The sequence below is a fragment of the Rhincodon typus genome, chromosome 22, assembly GCF_021869965.1.
Source record: "Rhincodon typus isolate 14 chromosome 22, sRhiTyp1.1, whole genome shotgun sequence".
In the NCBI taxonomy this organism is placed as follows: Eukaryota; Metazoa; Chordata; class Chondrichthyes; order Orectolobiformes; family Rhincodontidae; genus Rhincodon; species Rhincodon typus.
In genome coordinates this window covers 10,676,315-10,702,050 of record NC_063353.1, presented here as the reverse complement: position 1 = coordinate 10,702,050, position 25,736 = coordinate 10,676,315, and the positions used below count along the sequence as shown (strand labels likewise).

General features: G+C 41.7%; 1 protein-coding gene across 1 annotated transcript; it reads right to left on the bottom strand.

Annotated features, from left to right (window-relative positions):
• Positions 1–5,727: 5,727 nt before the first annotated feature.
• On the bottom strand, positions 5,728–21,440 carry slc15a5 (solute carrier family 15 member 5). Its single transcript, XM_048610567.1, has 7 exons — positions 21,071–21,440; positions 17,098–17,320; positions 13,707–13,876; positions 10,688–10,876; positions 9,307–9,438; positions 5,996–6,104; positions 5,728–5,916 (listed from the first exon to the last, which is right to left on the bottom strand). The coding sequence occupies exons 1-7, from the start codon at positions 21,438–21,440 to the stop codon at positions 5,772–5,774; spliced, it is 1,338 nt and encodes a 445-aa protein (XP_048466524.1). The 3' UTR covers positions 5,728–5,771.
• Positions 21,441–25,736: the final 4,296 nt, after the last annotated feature.

The window sequence follows — 25,736 nt, the reverse complement described above, 5'->3', positions numbered from 1 at the left end:
TCAACCAAATGAGGTTGGATGATGGGGCAAATTTTTTCTGACTTTATTGTTGATGTTTTGGAAAATGATTTTAGAAAGTATTGCAGGGGAGAATAAATTGGATTTCAAGATTTTCCTCATCCTGGATATAGTGCCAATCCAGCTTCCCACCATTGGTGAGCTTTATGACAACATCAAAGTGCTATTTCTACCCCCAATCACAACCTTTCTCCTTCAATGGATTGGACAGGATGTAATAGCAACTTTTAAAGCTTATTATTTAAAGCGCACATTTAAGAGGCTGAGTGCAGCCACTGAGGGGGATAATAAGGACAGTGTTTTTCCATTTTGGAAGAGCTTTAACATCGAGAATGCAATTGTCATTATCATGGAGGTGTGGGGTGATGTTTATAAGGACAGCTTGCATGCAGTTTGGCAGAGGTTTCTCCCAGATTTTTTTTCAAGATTTTAAATGCTTTGATCCATCAGAGGAGCTCCCAAGAATCAAGGAACATTGTGTTGATCTTGCAAAACAAGAAATGAAGAGTGAGGATGTTGAAGAGCTGCTGGAGTCCCACTGTGAAGACCTCTCTACAGTTGATCTACAACAACTTGTCGCTGACGGGGAAGTGGAAACTGGAGACGAAGAAGTAATAGTCCAGGATGCAGCACCACAAGAGCTTTCCACTTCTGTTTTGACTTCTATCCTGAGGGAAATTGAGAAGTAGTTGCAGCACTTGGAGGACAACAGTTACAATGCAGAACCCAGCAGGGTAGCAGTTTGTGGAATAAGATCTTATTTGGCACCCTATGAACAGCTTCTTCATGAAAGAAGAAAAAGGGCAAAGCAGCAAAAACTGGCTTTTTTTAAGCCAACCCCCAAGAAACAGTCAGAAGACAATGAACCACAGCTGCACCTGAAGGTGATGATGACAACAACCCTCAGCCCCTGCATTAACAACAGAGTAACCTCAAAACCACCTCCCCATCAAGTCATCTTGACATTTTTTTCAAGGTTGAGGTGTTAAATTTACTGTTATTTCATTATTACGTGAATTAAACATTTGTTCAAGCTGTGCTATCCTTTGTGTTAGGCTTTTGAGTGATTTTTGAGCAATTTCAAGTGATATTGCATTCCGATTTAAGGCAGGTTAAAGGGAGCTTTAGATTGCACATAACTTTAGCATGAGACAGGGTGGTATGGTGAGTCACTGCTGCCTCTCAGCCTCGGGGAGTCAGGTTTGATTCCACTCTCGGGCAACTGTCTGTGTGGAGTTTGCACGTTTCACTGTGTCCGTGTGGGTTTCCTCCCACAGCCCCAAGATGTGCAGGTTAGGTGGATTGGCCATGCTAAATTGCCCACGGTGTCCAGGAATGTGCAGGCTATAAGAAATGAAGGGTTACAGGGATAGAGCGGGTCTGGAGAATAGCCTGCTCCCAACTGTATGGATTCAATGATTCTGTGAGAGTGTTGACCTTAAGACTGAATTTTAAACATGCAAGTGTGTTTTAATTCCAGTGTTAATATTCCTGACCTGTATAAACATTCAATTAAAATAATGCTTTAAATGGGTGCTTGGTGTCTTCTTGACCAAAGACACTTTAAATGATGCAGTGTAGCACCAAATGAAAATTTCAATTGGCTAAGTTTATATAGGCACATTTACCATGTTCCTGTGAGTAGTGGGTTACTGATAAGTTTATGTTAAATTCAGTGTTACAGTGACAACCCCATCACCAACCACTGCGAATGCATTACTCATCTTTATGTGAATTTTGCTAAGAATAACCTCTACCTCCTGTGCTCTCTGCTCTTAGAGAAACAAAAATCTTTTCGTATTTCACATTGCACTGCAGTAGAGACTTGTTATTTCTGTTATCACGTTGGGAAAGAATAGTTTATGTATTTGACAGCTCTGAGTCTCCAAATTAAGAATAATTAGAGGAGGGAAACAGTAAAACTCTGACTGTTGAAAGGACAGAGATACTTCCACCATCGTCTGGAGCAAAGTTATCAACCAGCTCTGTAAATTGTCAATGGGATCAGGAGCAAGTGCGGAAATAATTTAAATGCCGTGGTCCAGGAGGGTGCTCTCTGGATCCCAGCACCTCCCTCCAGGACATACCCCGTTTTTCAAAGGGGAGGGCAAAAACAAACGGGCATCGACTAATGATAGGTTTTGAAGCTCTGTAAGAAGTTTGTTAATAGCCTGATAGGGCAGAAATGTGATTTACAAACATAAATTTGGCGAACAGTTTGGGTGTGTGTTAATGGACGTTTTTGGGCACAAAGTGGACGGGACGGAAACGTCTCTTCCCTCAGTGTTGGGATCTGGGAAGAATTTGGACCGAATCCTTTGCATTATCTCATACTCGGACATTTGCGTGCCCAGTTAGCACCTCAGAGCCTGCAGACTGCTTTGTATGGAAACATACTCTTTTTCATGACACCTCACTGAACCTTTCCCCAAAGTATATTGTGTCACCAAATGGTTAATTCTAAGGTACCAGTTATATAGAGTTAATTTACAGGAGGTGACATTACATTCCTACACCATTGACGGAATTCAAGAGATGTGCCTATTGATTTGCAGCTGATTTCTATCCTACATGTACACCTCTTCCATTACAATGAACTGAAAGAGTAGAGTTTTATGAAACAGTCGATCGGAACCTGCAAGTGTTGAACTGGTGAAATTTATACACAAATAGTTGAGCTTAGACAACAGTGCTGTGTGGAGGAACAATTTGTTCAGCTACTGTGCATTCCCCACATTGAATGTGGGTTGATTTATCATGGATATTTGAATAGTGTGATTTGTTTTACTTATTGTGAGAGAAATTTCAAATCTCTGTACACTTAGCCTGATCCACAACTCCCTTGCTAATGTCCTGAATCCTGTTAATCCATCCCCTTTGTGTTTGCTTACTCCTATGTCCTACAGTCTGGTAATGTCTTCAATTTAAAACCTCATTCTTTATGTTCAAATCCCTCATGGCCTCATCCTTTCCTATCTTGTAACATCTATCCAGGCAAAATCTTAGAATCCCTACTTTGTGGAAACAGGCCCTTCAGCCCAACAAATCCATACTGACCCTCAGAGAGTCCCACCCAGACCCATCCCCCTATAACTCACCTAATCTACACATCTCTGAATACTATGGGCAATTTTGCATGGCCAATCCACCTAGCCTGCACATCTTTGGACTGGGAGGAAATCCACGCAGACACGGGGAGAATGTGTGAAGTTTGCACAGACAATCGCCCGAGAGTGGAATCGAACCTGGGCCCCTGGTGTTGTGAGGCAGCAGTGCTAAACACTGAGCCACATATGTGTTTATTCATTCTAGCGCCACTCTCATCCTGATTTACATCCCTATGCCATTAGCAATTTGATCAACTCCTTGGGCACTTGGCTTTGGAATTTCCTCCCTGTGCGTCTCTGAAACACCCCTGACAACATACCTCCTGACCAAGCTTTAGGCCAACTGATGCTTCCTTATGTGGTTTGATTCCAAATTTTGTGTGAACAAAGTCCCTTGGGATGCCTTGAAACATTTGACTAAGCTCAATGCAAGATGTCATAGTATTCAGTTTGATATAATAGATCCTGTGGTTCTGTTATTTAAAAAGAAGTGTTCTCCCAGTGTACTGTCTTCCCTCAACCTGCATTACGAGATTAAAATAAAATGTTAAGAAAAGACTATAGACCTTCTATGTTATTTGTGGTACTTTGTGTGCTGTACAATTGTTTAGTGTGTGCACAGAACCTTTTCAATACTAAATCCCTAGTTGTGCATCATTTTGCCATTTTGTTCATAGATTAATGTTGACCTTGTTGCCTCTATAGGGCGTCAATGGATATGGTGGATAAGGAGGCAGTCAACCTTATGTCCAGCACAACTTGGTCTTTATTAGTACTCAAGTTGTTCAGTTAGTTTAATTAATATCTTTGCATTTAACTCACTATTCTAGCTTGATACACATTATACTATATCACAAGACTCATGGCTTGGTCTTAGATATCCGTGCGAGATGAACTGGCCAGGTTCATTCCGATGGATCATAGTCTTTGCTAACTTACAAACTCGGAAGTCTTCCTTCCATGATGGTTGTTCCCAGGTTGTTAGTACCGATGTCCCTAATGCTCCTTTTATATATTTCTTCCAATCTTCCAGAATGTTTAATGAACGTTCCCTGCCCAAGATCCTCATGACCCTGAAATCATGGAGTCAGATAAGCAGGAAATATCTGTGCCCTTGACTTCGTAACCTTTGCAACCACAAAGGTCAAGTGCCCGTTAGCCACAAGCATTTGCTCAGTCAGCAGTTTTGTTCTACTTCATTTTTCCTAGACTGATGTGTATATGAGGTTGTCTTCTTTTTACACCATGCTTTGTACAGGTTCAACTGTTAGCAATTCAGTTGCATCAGTAAAATCTGTTTAATTGTAATATATAAGCCTCGACTAATGTAGACACTCTGATGACTTGACCAATAATGTAGTGCAGAAGCAACTCTGCAAGCTGAAGAACAAACTCTATTTGTGTCTTGAGCTGAAGGAGGAACAGTGATATATCAGTGTTTAGTGACGTGAAGCCTTTCTGAACAGATGCCTCACCTTAGATACATCTTAGATGTACCTATTAGTAATTGAAAGGGGCCTTGTTCTGATTTATTTCACAGTTTGTGATGCTGTAAATTAATCATGCAATTTTTGGTTTCTTCTGATGTGGTTAGCAATGAACACATATTTCTAGTCATGCACCATTTCTTAGGATGCCTAACACACAAAAATGCAGAAGACACTTCCAAGTCACGATTTCATCATTATTAATGCAAGAAAGCATGACCACTGTAGCTTCCTCTTGAAAGTTGATAACCCACTGAGAGAATATTATTTTAAAGAATCCTGATGGACTCACTGCAAACAGGTCCTTGCCACAAGAAACACATGCCATCAAAAGTTTTCTGCATAGCCATATTGATACATTTCAGGGAAAAAAAAACAGGTGTCTAATGGTCACAGTGCCCAGACATAAACAGAAGCTGACTGTAATGGTAATTGATCTGACTGTTCACTCAGGACTGTAATTAACATTGAGCTTTAAGTGGAGTGTCTTTTGTGTTCAGAGTATTCTGTCTTCGCTCCAGTCATTGCAAAATAACTAATAGTAATGCACATGAATGTCACAATTAATAAAGACTTGACCTTTGAAACTGAATAAGTTCAAGAACGCCAGACCCTTTCTATAAATTCCACATGCCAACAATGCATCAGCACTAAGTTTTGAAGTCGAGTACATTTATTGTTAATTTTCTCCATCATTTTCAAATGTAAGCAATTTCTAAATTAAACATTTCAACATTAAGGAATATGCTACTTTACATTAGGAAAATGTCAGATGCAAATGAAATATTTTTGTATTAAACTTTATAGATCTACACGATACAAAAATATTCTTTTACTTACCCAAATATTTCATTTGTGTAACTCCAACACAAGTTTGCATTAGTATGTAAGTTTGCCAAGTCAAAAATAAACTAAATAGGAAATCACAATAGCGCATTCTCATCTAAAATGATGCTAGTTTCCCCTGGGGAAAAGAAGTGGTACTCTAAAGCAAGGTGACAAGTTGCAAGTGATAACAAAATTTTAACAAGCATAGTTCTACAGAAAATTAGTAAGTCAGACATCCGTTTCCTAACACATTTTATTGCAGCGCAAGTTTAAGAGAATCAGGCTGTTTGTTTGCAGGTAATGCCAGCACTACCCCCCTTTGAATTTGTTCTCATAGTATGATCTCCCTGGGATAGGAGAAGGTGGGCCAATCCACAACACTGTCATAGAATTTCAGAGACTTTTCGTGCTCCATTAGCTTTTCCAGAAGAACTCCTTTAACATATTGGTCATTTTCCTGTTGAAGGTCTCTGTATCTGTGTGACGAGGGAAAAGATATCACTTATTTGTGGTAAACCAAATGGAAACATAGATTTTCCTCTCAATATAAAATACCTGTGAGAAATTCGCCATAATCCCAGAATATTCAGAAGCATGAACGCAGCCAGGAGAAAAAAGAATGTGTCCAAATTCCCAACATTCAGATTATTTGGAAACCAATTACCTGTTGGGAAACAGTAGCCAGTGAAAAGGGAAACAGTAAAAGTAATGAACTGACATAATGGATCTAGCCCCAGTCAGAATGATTCACACATTCCAGGAACAACATCACTATGGCTGTGCTTGATAAAACCTGCTTGAGTCTAGTTATTTTTCTGCATAATTTTGATTCAGAAGACATCTTCAGCCAAGAGCAGTTGAAACAATTAACGAAGAAAATGTATGATCTAGTAGAAAGCTTTTAATAATGAAAATACCATGAGCAAAACAGTTCCTTTAGCCAATTACTCATATTAAGCAAACTGCACAGAATGTGGGGAATGAATCAATGCCTGATCAAATGTTCTTTTTAATGAATGTACCCATTAACAAATGCCCATTAACTCAATGCACGGTCCTTCAACTGACATTGCTTTGGAAAAATGGAACTGCCCATTTAAAAAAAAATAGAATGTTTTAAAAGTATATATGCATATTCATCTTTTGACTAAGTATTTTGGCCGATTTGAATAGCTTTTCTTGTTAAAACTGTTGCATTAATAATGATATTTCTTTAAACGCAGCTGTTGGGGTGAGGCATGATGAAATATTTGAATGAATGATTTTATTGTCACATGTATTTCACAGTGAGAAATACAATAAAGTATAGTGAAAAGCTTTCATAAGTCGCCACAATACAGTGCATTTTGGTAGTTTAAGAAAAAGTGAAAAATTAAAAGATATAGCTTAAAGAGCCACCACTGCCTTGTCACTGTCTACACCAGACCCAACAAACATCAAAGTTGCTGATCCACAGACGCCATGTCTCACCACTGGACCAATGCGCCTGCCTGACCCAGACCCACAATGTCGGAGTCTCTTGCTGCGGCCGACTTTGTTGGTGTTACCGTGACACCCTTACACCCTTGGGCCTTGACCTTGGCCACGTTGACCTAAATTATATAGCATCATACTTAGGATCACGTGGCACAGAGTTCGTATCCCTACCTCTGGGCTGGAAGGTTTGGATGCAAGTCCTATGTCTTGTAGCATACCCAAACAGAGTAACTAAAATAAACTTAAAAACTTAAGATGGGGGCGGAATAGGGCTCCTGAGCTCAGGGCTCATCCACTCCATCTGCTTTGCTTTTTTTTTGTGTCTTTTACTTACCTTTCACTTTACTTATTTACTGTGAAGAATTTGGACAGCATCGGCAGCAGTGAGTTATCCTGTTGCAGAGTTGTGATAAGGAGACTGAGCCTAGTGCAGGGGGAGAGACCAGCATCGGGACAGACAGCCCAATGCAGGGGAGAGGAGAGATGGCTCAGTGCAGGGTTTGGGGGGGGGGGGGAGGAGGAGGGGGACCTGGAAGGAAGGGGGGAGAGGGAGAAGAGTGGGGAAGGTGTGGGGTGGGTGTTGGAGAGAGAGCATGCAGTCCTGGAGCAAAAGCCGGTGAGGGGGGAGCAGTCCCGGAATGGGGCCGGGGTAGGGGAAGCGGTCCTGGAATGGGGCCAGGGGAGTGTTCCCGGAGCGGAGGCCGGTGAGGGGGGAGCGGTCCAGGAGCGGGGTCGGGGCTGGGGGAGCGGTCCTGGAGCGGGGCCGGGTCGGGGGGAGTGGTCCCGGAGAAAACTTCCTTTGGAACAGCTGAGAGCTGGTGTGGAGTGGACTGGAGGCATGGAGTGGAGCGGAGACGGTTGTTGGACTGGGGTCTGGCACAGGTGGTTAGACCATGTGTGGAAGCCCTTATGCTGAGTTACTGCAATGTAATGTTTATCTGCAATCTGACTATAATGGCTATCCTCTTAATGGTCATTTTTTAAAAAAAAGACTTATTCTAAAAATCACTGTAAAGTAATGCAACTACTTCTTTTTCTTCATCTTTTTGTATCTAACATTTGTACCTCGGTACTTGTACCTAAGATGGCACCATAAGAGGTGACATTGTAAAACGTTTCACTGTACTCCTGTACTTCCTTACTTGAATACACGTGACAATAAAGGATATTCTCATTTTGCTGAACAAGAAGATCCAAAGGCTCTTGATTGAGGTGGTGCCTTTAATTGGCCAATTGTGACCAGGAAAGTTCTCCTGGGATTATACCTGCTGCCTCCATTAGGCACAGAAAACTTACAACTGATCCTGAATAAAGTATTCAAATTCAATCAAAAGTTTCCATTTGTAGATTATGTCAAATAGTGTAGAAAGCAACAGATGGTTTGGTGATAAAATGAGCTGATTTCTCTCTGACGTGATAGATAGGCTCAGTGGCAGCAACCTGTCTCAGAGTTTGGAGGCTGTGCTTTTAAGTTGAATTAAGGATTTGAGCATATCATTCAGATTGATAGTTTAGTGCTGTAATAACAAAGTGCTGTCTATTGTTGGTGATTTCATCTGACTGTCTTGGAAGGCCCAATCGCATTTTCTTTCCAAAAAGCAGAGAATGCCCCTCAGCAATGTTCATCTGCTAACCACTAAAACCGCTTTATTAATCACTGTCTGTGAAACCTTATCAGTCGGGTGGAAACTGACTGCCATATTTGCTACATAACCACAACTACAGTTTGATGAAACTTATTCACTGGCCATGAAGCTTATTGGGCTGACCTCAGAATGTGAAAGATGCTGCATTAACGCAAATTGTTTCTTACTCTTTCTTCATTTTTTTCTTAACCTTTAACTTTTGCAAGTGAAATGCTAAAATTGATGACTCTGGACTCCTGCAGAGGGTATCCTAATCTATGTAACTTAGAAATAAACGGTTCTATTATAAAAAAGTGCTCACTACTCATCTATTCAATAACCATCTAAGAAGCAACTCAGTTTATTTTTCACAGAAAAGACTACAATTTTCCTATCGGAGTATTCTCATAATATATATTCCTGGGATACGCGGTCAGTGAAGCCTGTTTGTGAAGTTTCATCATCTGTCTGAAAGTGAGCAAAACATGTCCTTCAGAAGTCCCTATCGACAAAAGGAAGTATTTAAGAACCATTAACAATGAACTGAAACCTCTGACTTCAGAGAAAGGCCTCTGAGGTTCTTCAATATGAGCTTTATAGCTGAGCACAGCTGACCAACTGCACCTCTATGTTAATAATAAAACCATACTCCTGCTCATGTTCATGTTATATGATAAGCAAAACTTACTTGTGCTAAATTCTGTTTTATTTAACAACAGTCGGCAATTTTTGTTTAAACACAGCTTTTAAGCAAACTGCTCTCACCTCCAGATACTTGGTGGGTAGTTTGAATAATCATCGCTCCCACAAAGCAGCCTGCACTATTGAAGAGTGTCATGAACTGCATTGCAATGCCTCGAATGCTCTTTGGAGACAGTCTGAATGTAATCAGCTTACCTGTAAACAAAGGTAGGCATAAAAATCAACTACTTAAAGTAGCTAACTTTCAAAATGCTTTCAATGCTTGCTATGCTGATTCCTTGGCTTGCTTGAATTAAGCAATAGCTTTTATGTTTCAAACAATTCATTTATACATATATAAGCAATAACCAAACTGAAAAAATGACATCTCTATTCAAATTACAATTATGAATGGGATTTGTGCATGGTATAATTTTTAAGACATTTACCTAAAGATAAATTTTAGTGAATTCTATTTTATAAATGGTTTACCTGCCACATTAAAATTTATTGGGGAGCAGACTCTGTTATGGGGATATTGCTTTAATTACACCCATTGAGATCTGTAACAAGTATATTATGGAGAGGCCAACATAGCTGGAATGTAATGTACTGTATATATACATCTATACACACCAATATGAATAAAATACATGTATTCTTTATACATTTAACAGTGATTTGTTCTGACCTCTGCCAGCAGCAGGGAACCTTACCATAATGGGATGGTAAAGTTAATACATTAAAAATTGTGGGAACCAACCCCATGTCTTGTCAATGTACATCATGGTTCCTCTACAGAAATACAAATTTAGAAGCTCAGTCCCAATATTTTACAGGAAATTGGCTACGTGCAGTGTCATCAACACTGACCACAATTGCCTGTGCCTTACAATGATTTCATTCACCAGGAATCAAATTTACACAGGAAGAAAAGCACAAATATTGGGATGTAATTGTCACAGGAAAGGTCAGTTTTATCCTGCCCATCCTTGAAAAGGTGATAATGTACCTTCTTCTTTAGCTCAACATATCTGTTGCTGGTGGTACAATGTAGCTAATTCTAGGATTTAATCTAAAATGAATGGGTGTAACTTTAAATGATAATTGTCCAATCCAGAACTTGGAGGTGATGGTGTTTCTTATGTTGATTTTCCCTGTGGCAGGATGAGAGGCTGGGTGAGTTCTGCCACAGTGCTTACTGAGTGCAGTGCACTTTTCTCTCCAGCAACGTTCCACTCTTAGAGTGGGTGATTACAGCTTTTGTCCACTAGAGTGAGCATTCTAGTCCATTATTTGGAAAATTATTAAGCAGACAACATTTGTCTTATGTAACATTTGCACTTAGATTTCAGCACAATCTCTTCCTACGGTGCTAAAACATAAAATCTATGCTGTGAGTCAAAATGAAAAGTAAAGCCTTTTCCAATATGAATCACCGATCACCTAAGAGACTTGCACGTACAAGCAGGTGTGACCAATGCCTCAGAGATTCCGAGCAAGAGGTACTGAGGAGCAAGATGAAAGCAAGGCATTGAAGACACAAGGAGCACCTTTCCAGACAGAGTCTGTTCCACCTGCAGAAAGTTTCTCCTGCTCATCTCTGATATCCCAGCGACCACTACAGACAAGACTGCACACAGGTGACCTATAACTGGAAAAAGTTAGAAATCATTTGTGAGTTAATGGTTAGAAGAAGAGCCCATTTCTTGCAGGTCATTCTCTCTTGCAGGGTCATTAAAAGCAACATCAACAAATGCCCATCTATCCAGCATCATAGGAGCAGAGAGGCTGACGTTTCGGGCCTAGACCCTTCATCAGAAAAGGGGGAGGGGAAGGGGGTTTTGAAATAAATAGGGAGAGAGTGGGAGGCGGATAGAAGAGGGATAGAGGAGAGGATAGGTGGAGAGGAAACAAAAAGGTCGAAGAGGCGGGGATGGAGCCAGTAAAGGTGAGTGTAGGTGGGGAGTTAGGAAGGGGATAGGTCAGTCCAGGGAGGACGGACAGGTCAAGGGGGCGGGATGAGGTTGGTTGGTAGGAGATGGAGGTGCGGCTTGAGGTGGGAGGAGGGTATAGGTGGGAGGAAGAACAGGTTAGGGAGGCAGGGACGAACTGGACTGGTTTTGGGATGCGGTAGGGGGAGGGGAGATTTTGAAACTTGTGAAATCCACATTGATACCATTGGGCTGCAGGGTTCCCAAGCGGAATATGAGTTGCTGTTCCTGCAATCTTCGGGTGGCATCGTTGTGGCACTGCAGGAGGCCCAGGATGGACATGTCGTCTGAGGAATGGGAGGGGGAGTTGAAATGGTTCGCGACTGGGAGGTGCAGTTGTTTATTGCGAACCAAGCGTAGGTGTTCTGCAAAGCGGTCCCCGAGTCTCCGCTTGGTTTCCCCGATGTAGAGGAAGCCACACCGGGTACAGCGGATGCAGTATACCACATTGGCAGATGTGCAGGTGAACATCTGCTTGATGTGGAAAGTCTTCTTGGCGCTTGGGAACCCTGCAGCCCAATGTTATCAATGTGGATTTCACAAGTTTCAAAATCTCCCCTCCCCCTACCGCATCCCAAAACCAGTCCAGCTCGTCCCTGCCTCCCTAACCTGTTCTTCCTCCCACCTATCCCCTCCTCCCACCTCAAGCTGCACGTCCATCTCCTACCGACCAACCTCATCCCGCCCCCTTGACCTGTCCGTCCTCCCTGGACTGACCTATCCCCTTCCTAACTCCCTACCTACACTCACCTTTACTGGCTCCATCCCCGCCTCTTCGACCTGTTTGTTTCCTCTCCACCTATCCTCTCCTCTATCCCTCTTCTATCCACCTCCCACTCTCTCCCTATTTATTTCAAAACCCCCTTCCCCTCCCCCTTTTCTGATGAAGGGTCTAGGCCCGAAACGTCAGCCTCTCTGCTCCTATGATGCTGCTTGGCCTGCTGTGTTCATCCAGCCCTGCACCTTGTTGTCTCGGATTCTCCAGCATCTGCAGTTCCTACTATCTCAGGTTTAAGGAGAAATCTCTTTATGCAGCAAGCTATGACCTTGAATGCTCTGCCTGAAATAATGTTGAAAGCTGAATTGGTAATACAATCCAACAAGGAATTATATAATGATTGACATTCAATGGTGTTACCATCACTGAACTTCCAACTATCAACATCCTGGGGGGTTATCATTGACCAGAAACTCAACTGGACTCACCACATTAACACAGTGGCTACAAGAGCAGGCCAGAAGCTAGGAATACTGCAGCGAGTAATTCACCTCCTGACTCCTCAAAGCCTGTCCATCATCTACAAGGCACAAGTCAGGAGTGTGATCGAATACTCCCCAATTGCCTGGATGAGTGCAGCCCCAACAACATTCAAGAATCTTGACACCATCCAGGACAAAGCAGCCTGCTTGATTGGCACAACATCCACAGGCATCCACTCCCTCCATCACTGTAGCAGCAGTGTGTACTATCTACAAGATGCACTGCAGAAATTCACCAAAGATCCTCAGACAGCACCTTTCAAAGCTATGACCACTTCCATCTAGAAGGACAAGGACAGCAGACATATGAGAATACTACCACCTTTAAGTTTCCCTCCAAGCCACTCGCCATCCTGACTTGGAAATATATCGCCGTTCCTTCATGTTGCTGGGTCAAAATCCTGGAATACCCTCCCTAATAGCATTGTGGGTCAGCCTACAGCAGGTGGACTGCAGCGGTTCAGGAAGGTAGCTCACCACCACCTTTTCAAGGGCAATTTGGGATGGGCAAGAAATGCTGGCCAGCCAGCGACGCCCACATCCCACAAATAAATAGAATAGAAGAATGATTTAAAAAGGGAACATTTTTGGAGTGATGGAGAGCGGCACTGATTGGATATCTCTTTCAATGAGCCAGCACATGCAGAATTAGTTAAATGGCCTCCATTTGTGCTCTGTGATTGTAGGGTCTATGCATGAGCTCTCAGAGCAAGAAATGACTCAGTTTACACATGCACTTAACTGCCTTGCCTCTTTCTCTTTCCATGCAGCAAGTTTAAAGACTATGACAATCATTAGTTTCTGTTGGACTGGAGGTGGTTGCTGTAGTTAAATGACCCTTGGGTTGGAAACAAGGACACGATAGCAAACGTCTCCAAGTATGTCGAAGCCTGTCCCATTGAAGATGTCTACCCAGTATGTCTTTTAGTTGTGTTTGTAACAGGCTGGGAAAGATTGCAGCACAATCTGGAACAGGCAGCCTGTAATGTGTGTATTTAGAGCTGGTTACAGTGTCAACCTGTGGATGAGGTACAAACAGCGAGTGCTGCCATATTGCAACAAGAAATAGAATAAACCTCGTGTTCATCCAGTACTACTGGCATTGGAAATAAATTAAATTAAATTAAATATTCCCAGAATTATTTCAGTCTGCAAACAATCTTGGGAAAATTTAATTGCAACATAAGTCTTGCCAAAGTGGCTAGTAATTGAAATACTGGTTCCTCTTACCTGACTTGGGTTGATATATAAGTCTGTTCTGCACCATGTGAATAGTAAGAAGGGTCATCAGTATGGATGCAAAAGGAATAAGGAAGCCCAGGTTTTTCGCAATAGATTGTTGAATGTAGGCAATGCCCACAAAGACAACTGCAGAGTTCAAGTTCACAAACCAGTGAAACCTGTGAGAAGATAGATCAGAAGTTCAAGGTGAATATAAAATGGTATATTTTAGTTGATTTGCATGGTAATCTTAAATTTTGAATAATATTAGTTGACCATGAAGCATTGAAGCTTACAGTGCAGAAGGTCATTTGGCCCTATTCGTCTCTGTGCTGTCATGCACAACTAGTAGTGTCCTCCTTTTACACCAATCTTTCGCTTTGTCTTGATCACAGGACTCCCATTCTGCTTCCTCAGTCACCTCCTGCCCAGTCAACATCTTTCTTGTGTTGTAGCACCTTTCTGGTGATCTGCCCCTCCCCCACCTTGTCTAATACAAGAGGAAATAAAAAGCAGTCTAACCGGCACCTCTGGTTTTCCACCCAGAAAATCTTCTAATCACTATCATAAAAGACTCATGTCATATCGGGGGGAGTTTTTTTAATTCATTCATGGGATGTTGACATCACTGGCTAAACCAATATTTATTGTCAAGAGAAGTCAACAGTGTACTGCCTTCTTAAATCACTACAGGCCTTGGGATGTAGGGCCACCCACAGTGCTGTTAGGAAGGGAGTTCCAGGATTTTCACCCAGCAACAGTGAAAGAACATCGATATTGTTCCAAGTCAGGATGGTGCATGGCTTGGAAGGGAACTTGCATGGTGTTCCCATGCATCCGCTGCCCTTGTCCTTCTGAGGTGGGAGAGGCCACTGATTTGGAAGGAATTAACAAATTATCGAAAGAACTTGAATGATGGTAGCAAAACTGTGCTATGATGTCAAACCAAACCATACAGATAAAAATTTCCAGATCTTATACAGAAAAATGGACAGGGACAGCGAGTCTGAATGAAAGCATTGCAGAATGGAAAGAAGCAGAGAAATGTTTATAGAAAGAAAAAGGTAAAGACTTTATCCGTGAGCAACAGTAGACATGAATTATATTATAATATTAGTTATACTCACACTGATATATACACAGACACACTCATACAAACACACTCACTCAAGCTAACAAATATAGTGACTGCTGGGAACATATCCTACAACAGAAACAAAAAAGGTCTTTTCCTGAGAAATTATATTCACTGTGTTACAAATAATTTAACTTTTCACAAATAGTAATGGATTGGATGTGAGTCCCTTAACTTTAGGAATAATCTGTACAACTTGGAGCTATAGTCAATAAAACAAAAAAAATGAAAGAACTGTGGATTCTAGAAATCAGAAACAAAAACAGAAATTGGTGGAAAACCTCAGCAGGTCTGGTAGCATCTGTAGAGAGAAATCAGAGTTAATGTTTCGGGTCTGGTGACCCATCCTCAGAACTGGACTATAGTCTTTGCTTTTGAAAGAGTTGCTTGTTTGAAGGGAAAGGCTATGTTCCATGTTGTACAAAGTAACATATGCATGTGTAACACACCAATACTAAGAGCACAAGTTCCCCTTTGATCACTGAGATTCACTCTGGTGACAGAAGAGGAATGGTTCAGTGAAGACCAGCTTGATTTGAAGAGCAACATACACATGGCATAATGCAGTTCCTTTGGATCGATATCCACATTTGTAAGGGCTATTTCCTTGCATGAAATGTTATTTCTTTTTCCATTAAATATACAATAGCTGTTTTTCTATCCACAGAGACTTAGCTTGTTGGTGCTGCCACTTAATTTTTCTTCAATCTATTTCTTAGCAGGAACCAATCCTTTTTCGTTACCAGTCTGCTAACTGAGTGTAAACATATTGCAATCTGGTTCAACTTATTGCACATGTTATTGTCTGATATCGCTGGAAAAGGATTGCTAAACACTGAGGTAGTACTGAGACAGTATATCAAATTCGACATGAGGCTCCTTCCGAGATCACATGTTAATACAGACAGTGCTGTCGGAATGGAGCTCAGATCAGTGCCAGGAGATTCAAAATGAATATTCAGCAAAGCTTCATTGTGCTTCGAGTTCTGTCGATGTTGTTCATTGTCTAAAGTTGTCAGTCCTTTGGTGTTTATTATGTCTATTGCTCCAAGCCAATTGTAAGGGATTTAACCTTATACTTGACAGTTTGAGAAGCGTTTATCTGATCTTCTGCATCAAATTTGTTACATTAAGGGTAAGTGGCATCTCACCTCTGAGTCCGAAAATTGTGGCTTTAACTGCACTTCATTGAACTGAGTGCAAAACTGAGGCTGACTGTCTAGTACAGTAATGAGGGAGTGTTGCACTGTTGGAGGTGCCATCATTCTGCTCAAACCCTAAAGTGAAGCCCATCTGTCATCTCAAGTAGGTGTAAAACATTCCACAACACTGCTTAAAGAAGAGAAGAGAAGGGAAAGTCCCCCTGATGTCTTGGCTAATATCTTTCCCTAAACTAACATCATTGAAATACACTAACAAGTAATTCACAGAATCCCTACAGTGGGTAAGCAGGCCATTTGGCCCACTGAGTCCACACCACCCCTCCAAATAGCACCCTACCCAGACCCATCCCTCCTACTGTATCCATGTAATGCTGCATTTCCCAAGGCTAAGCCACCTAGCCTGCACATCCCTGGACATTATGGGCAATTTAACATGGTTAATCCACATAACCTGCGTATGTTTGGACTGTGGGAGGAAACTGGAGCACCCGGAGGAAACCCGCACAGACACTGGGAGAATGTGCAAACTCCATACAGACAGTTGCCTGAAGCTGGATCAAACCTGGGTCTCTGGTGCTGTGAGGCAGCAGTGCTAACCATTGAACCATGGTGTGCCTACAATGGTAATTATCGCATTACCATTTGTGGGAGCTTGTGGTAGGCAAATTGATGGCAGCATTTTCTATAACAGTGACTACACCTCAAAAGTACTTTGTTGAATGTGAACTGTATTGACTGTGCTGCTTTGGGACATCTTAAGATCATGAAGATTGTTATATAAATGCACAGCTTTCTTTAGACATCGTCAGCGTTTCTGCTGTGACTCCACAACTTGAAAAAAGTAGAAATATAGCGTTAAATGAAAGCAGAAAGTAGAGGCAAAACTCAACAGGTCTGGCAGCCTCTGCAGAGAGAGAAACAGTGTTAACGATTCAATTTTAATAGAACTGTCCTTCAGGACTGAAGGAAGGAGAGAATTAAATCATTGTTTTTACAAGCCACAGCAAACTAAGGAAGTGTCCAACATCAACAAACTTAAGTTGTATTCTTGTATCTCAACCAGAAAAAAATCAGACAAACAAAAGTTCAGAAGAGCACTAACCAGTTGAAGAATGTTAGAAGTTGGCTTTGATCGTACTCCTGTAGCCGGTAGGCACTGAATGGACAAACAACAGCCCGGATTCCTCCTGAGCCCAAAGATGCTGACAGGAGGCCAATAAAAAACAGCACAGTCTGCTCCCCCTTATCAAGAGCATCTATGTTATGGTGAGTATCAATGTAGAAATCCTCAAAGGGGAATGCAACGACAGGCAGCATCATTGTACCTTTGCGGAACAAACAGAAAGCCATCTTTAGAAAGTTAATCACCCCTTGTTTCATTTTCAGAGCAGCTTAACACAACCTAAGACACTCCAAAACATTTGAAAGCAATGAAACATCTTTGTCCACCCTCAGGAAACACTGCCCCCAATTTGTGTGTGACAAGCGATTAGAAACAGCAAAGGAGTTGGAGAACTGATTCTTGTTTTTTTCTGTTGTTGGCTGAAGGAGGAATGTTGGTCAGGACACCACAGAATTATCTGCTTTTCCTCAATGTTATATAGAGGATATAAGACATCAATCTTGAACATGAAAGCAAGGATTCATTTTAACATCGCAATCCTGGTGACATGGACACACTTTCTAATCTTGAGGAAATTCTCTTAAATTGGCAGAGTCATCTTTTGGACAACATACCAAACTTGGGCTCTGTCTATCTTTTCAAGTCGATGTAGAGGATCACTTGCAACAATTTGAAGGTGATCAGGGAGAATTTCCTTGTGTTCTGGCTACCATTTAGTAAATAACATCACAAGCACATTTTGGGGAGAATTTCCCTAACATTATACTTATTTTACATAATGATGACCAATCTCATAATGCAACAGCCCACACATGAGCATGATAACCACTAAATTCGTCGTACTGTATTTCTAGCTACTCCTGTAAGTCACCTTGACTGGGTGACAGACCCCATGTATGTAAATAAGGTCTCTGATGCCTGTTCAGGGATCTCTTGGAGAAGCTTGTGAGCAAAGCAGGTATTGATTGGACTTTCGGTAGTCTACTAAGGCCTGGGCACTGTCTGCCAGTTAGAAGGTTTGTTTAAAAGAAAAATGCTTGAAGGAAAAGCCTGGAGGAGCAGAAATTTCAGAAGAATTCTGACTCAAAGCAGTAGAGTGTTATTGTTTGCATTCACCACCCTCACATTCTCATTTCCCACCAATTCTATCCGTCACATTGTTTGAAGGAGGCCCAATTTTAAGATGGTCACCTGGTCAGGCCACCTTTGGTGGTGCAAAATATGTGCCAGCAGCTGACAATCAGCCCTGAGGTCCAGTTTCAGGCAAATGCCAGGCCTGCTGGTTTATGCTGGAAGGATCTGATCAATTATCCAATTACTGTTTGTGGGAACGTGCTGTGTGTATTCTAGCAACTACACTCCTCCAAATTACAACTGTGACTACACTGCAAACATAATTAATTGACTTGAAGATACTTTGGAACATCCTGAGGATATGAAAGACATTATATTGATACAAGTTCTTTTTTAATGCAAACCAAAAATGTGTACTTCAATTATTAGGAAATTTTACATCTTTTCTGCGTAAATATGAATGAATGGGAGAGGCATTGGCATAGTGGTATTGTCAATGGATTAGTAACCTCAGTAAACATAGGCTAATGCCCTGGGGAGATGGATTAAAATCCCACTATGACAGAGGATGAAAATTTGAATTCAATTAATAAATCTGGACTCCAAGGCTAGTCTAATGATGACCAGGAAACTGTTGTCATAAATATGTACCGAGTTCACTGATGTCCTTTAGGGAAGTACATCTACTGTACTTAACTGATCAGGCCTACATGTGTCTCCAGATCTCTCGTAAAGTGGTTGGCTTTTAACTATCCTCTGAAATGTTCAAGCAAGACACCCAGTTTTAGGGCAATTACGGATGGGCAACAGATCATGACCTTGTTTGTGATCGTGTAAAAATTAAATAATTGCAGTAAAAATAAACTCATTTGATTAATAATTACATGATCATTATAAGGAAGCATTTGTATTAGGTATTCAGTCAATGAATCCTACAGTATAACTCTGATTGCAGTACTCAATAACATCATGGCATTAAATGGAATAGTAATATTGTGACAATGTACAGTCAGGACTCTCACTTGTGTTGACTAAATAGTGTGTTGGCAGTGACAGATACAAAACAGGATAAAATCAAACATCTGTCTATACACATTTCCAGTGAAAAGAAGCTCAAATGATGTTTTTGCAATAAATTACTGCAAAATACAGTTTTGATTCTATCACATTGTAACTAAACACAGAGTCTGAAGATCATAGCCAAACTCATTATGTTCCACTTAGTCTTCACTGCTTTGTTAAAAAGTGTTTTACAGAATTACAATATGTTTAGCAAAAATATTCCAATAGCTAACAAATATGTTTTTAATTGATGAGTTACTAATGTTAATCTTTTTTTGTTTTATGTTAGACACTAACACCACATTTTTTCTGTATACAACAGTACAGCTCACATCTAATGTAACATGTTGTCCAGTCAAGGTTGTGTAATCTGAGGCATTTGTGGTTTACTCTTGCAAATATTTCTGGTTTGGTCTTCTGCATCCATATAATGCTAAGCCCCAGGAGCTGTAAGTCAGTGCAATCATGCTCCACAACCACCTTCTAAGTTGCCTTCTGGTCATTTGGCCGCTATCTGCCTTTGTGACCAGCTGTGCTCCTCAGTTTCCTATCAGCACTGACAGTTATGGCCAGATCTGCTCAGCTTGTAATCTGGGTATAATTTCTTACTCTGTGGGCTGGCTGTGTGGTTGTTAAGTATCACTGCAGTTTTAAACGATTTCTATATTGCAGTGATATTACCAATTTGTACAGGTTCTGACTCTCGTTGAACAGGAGACTAAGTAGAATCTCTCAACAAGCACAAATTTGTGAAGAAAAAATATTTAAATAGAAATATGCATTTCCACTGTTAATACTATTTCCAATTTGTGTACAGGAGTAACTTCTTAGTAATTTAAAGGAATGAAGAACAAAATAGCAAATACTTTTTTTGAAAAAAAACTTCTTTCATGACTAGCAAATATCTGCGAATTTGAAATGTGATAATGCTTTAGAAAGAACAGTCAAGCTTAAACTCCCATGTTTGTTGGAAGAACATTGAGCACCTTTTTCAATCCACACTCCCAGGAGGGAGCGCATGGGATGGAAGCACAGTTTGAAGGTGGTGCTGCAATACTATCGGACTAATTCTCACCCTACACTACCTTCGGGTGTAGTTCCCAACAGGGAGGGCAAGGACAGTGCATTTACCCTCTGGCTTACTGGTAAAAGAGAACAACTCCATATAATTCTCTTCAAGAGCACTAAGATTGTCTTTCTTTTTGTACAACCACTGTTATGTGCATCATGACAGTCAACCTACAGATGCCCATTATACTGCCAACTGTGCCGATCATTGGAACTCAGCAGTAATGGACCTCTGCAAATTCGTGTTTGAATCGATATTTTTAATGTTGTAAAAATGGGAATTTTTACTTGATCTTAATATTGAAAGTCTCCTGGAAGTCCATGAAATAACTTGCTTAAAAATGGCTCTTGCTGGATTAGAATGATGACTGTCACCCACTTAACAACAAACCTGTAACCTCCAGCATCCAGAGCACCTCCAGTTCCAGGTCCCCTTCCAAGTCATAACATTCTCCTGACTTGGAATTTTCTTGGCATTCCTTGGTCAAAGCTCCTGAACTCTCTTTCAAACAAGACTGTGGATGTATCTATAGCAGTTCCAGGCAGCTCTCCAGCATCTTCTCAAAGGCAATTAGGGAGAACTGTCACTGTCAGCATCTCCAGAATAGACATAATAAATTCATGTTATTAACATTAACGCCCCTTTTCCCGTATTTATTTCCCCCTTACCTGCATGCTGCACATGAGACTGTAAGAGTGCAGTGCACAAACGATAACAAATGTGAGAGCCACACTAACACACTCATACCTATAAAGTGAAGGAGTGCACAGATGTAAACCACTTTGGTTCTCCCCATGCAAGACTCTGCAAACCATCCCACCAGCACAGGAGTCAAGGTGCTTGCTCCAACAAAACACAGGTTGATAATGGCAGCCTGGTAGTTCTTGTAGCCCAGTTTCAGAGTGCAATATAGAATCATGTTGCACACTATCCCAAAGTAAGTAAAGCGTTCGCACAGCTCCATTGAAAGCAGGCAGATCACGATCTGCAGTTTCTTCCTCGAATAGCGTGCTCCTGCATTCTGCTCCCGATTAAAGCTTCTCACTTTCCCACTCCTTCGCTTAGTCGGGTTAAACCCAATGGTTTCTGGCATATTTTTCAATCCCAGCACTGACATTGCGCACAGCCTCAGCGACAGCCTCATTGAGGACTTTTGGAGGAGAGGGGATAGATCTCATAATCCAATTATCACACTGGTCCCACTCACTCCTGAATTCCACATGCATGTACAACTATTCCACAGCCTTGAATCGCGCCCTCATGTTACAGCACTGTTAACCATATGGTAGCCTTAATATTTGAGCTGTAATAGCATTACTTCGGCTCGAGTTCCGATATGGGAATGGAACTGAAATATTTACGTGACTGGCTTCTTCAGAGAGACCGACTGAGCAGCTGTCAATATCCCCATTTCTGAAGAAGGGTCCAGACCCAAAACGTCAGCCTTCCTGCTCCTCTGATGCTGCTTGGCCTGCTGTGTTCATCCAGCTCTACACCTTGTCTCAATATCCCCAGCTTCCCGCTTTGACCTCAGATCGACGTTTACAGCTGTATTTTATTGTTTCTGACGGGTTACTTGTAGCATCTTGTTTACTATTGCCAACTTAAATAAAAAAAAACAAACTACTGGAGAGATATTGGAAATCTGGAACCAGCACACAAGTTGCTGGAGAAACTCAACAGGTCCGGCAGCATCTGTGGACAGAAATCAGAGTTAACGTTTCAGGTTTTGAAGAGTCGCATCGGACTTAAAAACGTTAACTCTGTTTGCCTTCCACAGATGCTGCTAGAGACCTGCTGGATTTCTCTAGCAGTTTCTGTGCTTGTTTTCAATGTTTTGTTACCCCTTTGTAAAAGACCAGTTGTTTTATTTTATTTGTTTTATTGTAGTACATAACACGTCTCTTCCTTACACGACATTTTCCCCAAATAATACAACACAATACAAATAATACAAGCACCGATAGTGCAATTGTCTTATGTGTAAATATGCAACTTCTTGCACTAATTCGTGATATCAAAGACATTTCGAAAAATGTAACGTAGAAAAAAAAGCTAAAATTCATTCAAATAACAAGAGATGTTGGGTAAGATTGTCATCAAAAGATCTGACTCGAACAGGGATTAATTTTATTGAATAACACGTCGAATATTTGGAATTTATCATTATCAGATATAAATGCCACACTAGAGCGTCCACCTGCCAGTGTCAGTAGGTGGACGGTACACTGCTCTGCCTCTGGTCCGTCTGTACCTTTGACGGTTCTGTGCCCCTGCCTGTTTAGGAGTTGGTCACGTCCAGACAAGCAACTGTCAAATTCCGGACAAGGAGTTTGAGGCCATTCATTATTTGTAGCCAGTCCCACTGTTTGTCTGTCAGACCAGAAAACTGCTCATAACTGCTAAAATCTCCCGACTGTTTCTCAAGTCAAAACGATAACTCCCACCCATCTTCCAATAGAATTCCGCTGATTCCTGGTAATCCCGGTTTAATGGGGGACTCAGGGCAGGAGCTCAGGTTTTAAATAAGTCTGTGACAATAATGAACACAGAAACCAGGCACCAAGCAGCTATCGATTTACTGTGCGTGTCGTGGAAAGCAAGCATTTCGCTTGGGTTGTGTCTCTCCCGTGGTTATGTCTTTGACAAAGAAATGCTAGTTAGATTGAGGTGGAGTGTCAGCCTGCATTCCTGGTGTTGAGAGTGCTGCTATGTACAGTCGATGCCATCTTCCTCTGGGTGACACTTTTGGTATCACCACACACACACACACAGACAAACGCACACACACAGACAAACAGACAAACACACAGACACTGGCAGACATACACACAGACACACACACACATACAAACACACAGACACACATCCTGAGCTCTATCGCAAGCCCAGAGCCGTGAAATTGACAGTGGACTTTGTCTTAAATTCTCTCGTTTTTAAAAATTTCTTTTTTCTTTGTTATATTACGATGGAAGCACTGTTATTCTGAACTTTTTATATCTTTGCTTATCTAATTTATTACTATGATTTTGTATTTTGGAATTTCTGTAATGTTGGACTTTTTATTTCTTTATTTTCCTAATATTTTCCCCCTGAAGAATTTGTACTCAAGAATCTGAACCTAGTTACCCATGTACCTAAGATGGCACTGTGAGTGAGGACTTGTAAACTTTTCATTGTACTCATGTGACAATAAAGTTAATTCAATTCAATCTCTCTCCTGTTCCATTTCATTGAAGAAATATTACAGGTGGGAATCTGGCATCAACTTCTCTGCCTCTATTTCTTCTTTGGCTGTCTCTGCCCTTGTGTGAGCTATTCTAAGCAGACAAGTAATAACGGGACCAATAGCTAACAGTTAACTCTCAAATACAATCCTCCCAAACAGCTGCTGTCATCTTCAAGGCTGCACTCTAATATCCATGCAGAGCAACACAACAATCCTTGTTTATAAGAAAGGGAGTGATCAGGAAAGAGAGGGAACAACCTGGAGAGGGAGAATTGGGAACAAGCAGCAGACGGGTTTGACCTGGAGAAAGAGGGCAATGATAATCAGGAGAGGCATCAATTGTGAGGGGCTGATTACGAGAGGTAGGATAGATTACCGTCAGACGGTCATGGGAGGTGTGATGGGGCAGCAGTCTATGGATTTAAAGCAGAACAATGTGTCTGTGTATGTATATGCATGTGCTCATGTGAGTGCGTGCATGCCCATGTATGTGTGTATACATGTGAGCTTGTACACTGTGTGTGTTTGTATGTGAGTACCTTTGTGAGTGTGTATTTGTGTATGTCCATGTGACTGTACAAGTGTACATGTATGTGTACATGTGTATGTGTCTGTGTGCATGTGCGAATGTATTTGTGTGCATGTGAATGTGTGTGTGCATGGTTGTATGTGCGTGTATATACGTGTAAATATGGGTGAGTGGAATTTGATGCCAAGCCATGATCATCTCCGATTAGAGACAATCTAACCACTGCTCCTTAATATTCAATGCTGTTACCATCAGTGAATCCCCTAATATCAACATCCTTCGGGTTATCATTGATCAGAAACTCACATGAAAACAGTGGCTACAAGAGCAGGTCAGAGGTTGGCAATACTGCAGCAAGTAACTCACCTCCTGACTCCCCGAAGTTTGTTTACCATCTGCAAGACACAAGTCAGGGGTGTGACTGCCTGGATGGGTGTAGCTCCAGCAACACTCAAGAAGCTTGACACCATCCAGGAGAAAGCAGCTCACTTGATTGGCACCACATCCATAAGCATCCACTCCCTCTATCACTGATACTCAGTAACAGCAGTGTGTATGATCTGCAGGATGCACTGCAGAAATTTTCCCAAGATCCTCAGACAGTACCTTCCAAACCCACGACCAGTTCCATCTAGAGGAACAAGGGCAGCATATATATGGCTATGCCACCACCTGCAAGTTTCCCTTTCAGCCATTCACCATCCTGACTTGGAAATGTATCACTGCTCCTTCGTTGTCGCTGGGTCAAAATCCTGGAATTCCTTCCCTAAGGGCATTGTGGGTCAAACAACAGCAGGTGGACTGCAACAGTTCAAGAAGGCAGCTCACCACCACCTTCTCAAGGGCAGCTAGGGACGAGCACTAAATGCTGGCCAGCAAGCAACGCCCACATCCTATGAGCGAGTTTAAAAAAGGAGGCATTGGAAGTCATGCTGGAAGGCCAGAAAAAGCCCATGTCACTACTTGCAGGAAAGGCCTGCCAAATTAAGCACCACTTAATTGGACAGCAATGGACCTTCCCAGCATTAAGGATCCTAGGGAAGGAAATTCTGTTATCTGAAGGCTACTGACTAATAAGAGGCCAGCAGCCATGTTGACCATCCATGCCACTTAGTAGGTAATAGCTAACATCGGTACCACAGCCACTTCAGACTTATGATTATTGCTGGATCCCAGGCCACAGGTGGGTAATGGTAGGATGGAGGTTCATAAGAAAGTGGGATTAGGGGTGAGATGTGAGCATGGAAGGGGCAATGAGGGCTGCTGCCCTGCCTCCCTTCCCCTCCCCACCAGTCCACTTCCTGTTGCCGATCACCATGAGGCTGTGTAGGTCTTTGAATGAGGGAGGCCAATCCCCCAGGGGCAGCTCACAAGCAAACATGCCAGGGTTTATTTAAGGTGTAGCCCCCGGCCTGTCACTGGGTCACAATCAGTGGCAACAGGTTGAAAACCTAAAGTGGGAATTAATTGGCTACTGAAGGATGTCAATTGGTGGAATGTGCCTGGTATGTTTAAACATCCGGTGGGCAATTACTCGGCATCTGGAGCCCCTAAAATAGATCACCAACTCTGAGTTACGAATGAAGATTTTGGGGGCATCGACTTATTAGTTGCCTGAGAAAAACTAAAGGGATTAAAACTTGTTCTAACTTGTT

Bases quoted from the DNA above. Each gene is read 5' to 3' on its own strand.
- slc15a5 (XM_048610567.1), bottom strand. From the start codon at position 21,440: ATGTCAGTGCTGGGATTGAAAAATATGCCAGAAACCATTGGGTTTAAC. The intron at 13,877-17,097 runs GTTAGTGCTCTT...ATCTTCTCACAG, and splicing joins CTTCTAACATTCTTCAACTG to GTTTCACTGGTTTGTGAACT. The intron at 10,877-13,706 runs GTAAGAGGAACC...AACTTTTTCCAG, and splicing joins TATATATCAACCCAAGTCAG to TTATAGGTCACCTGTGTGCA.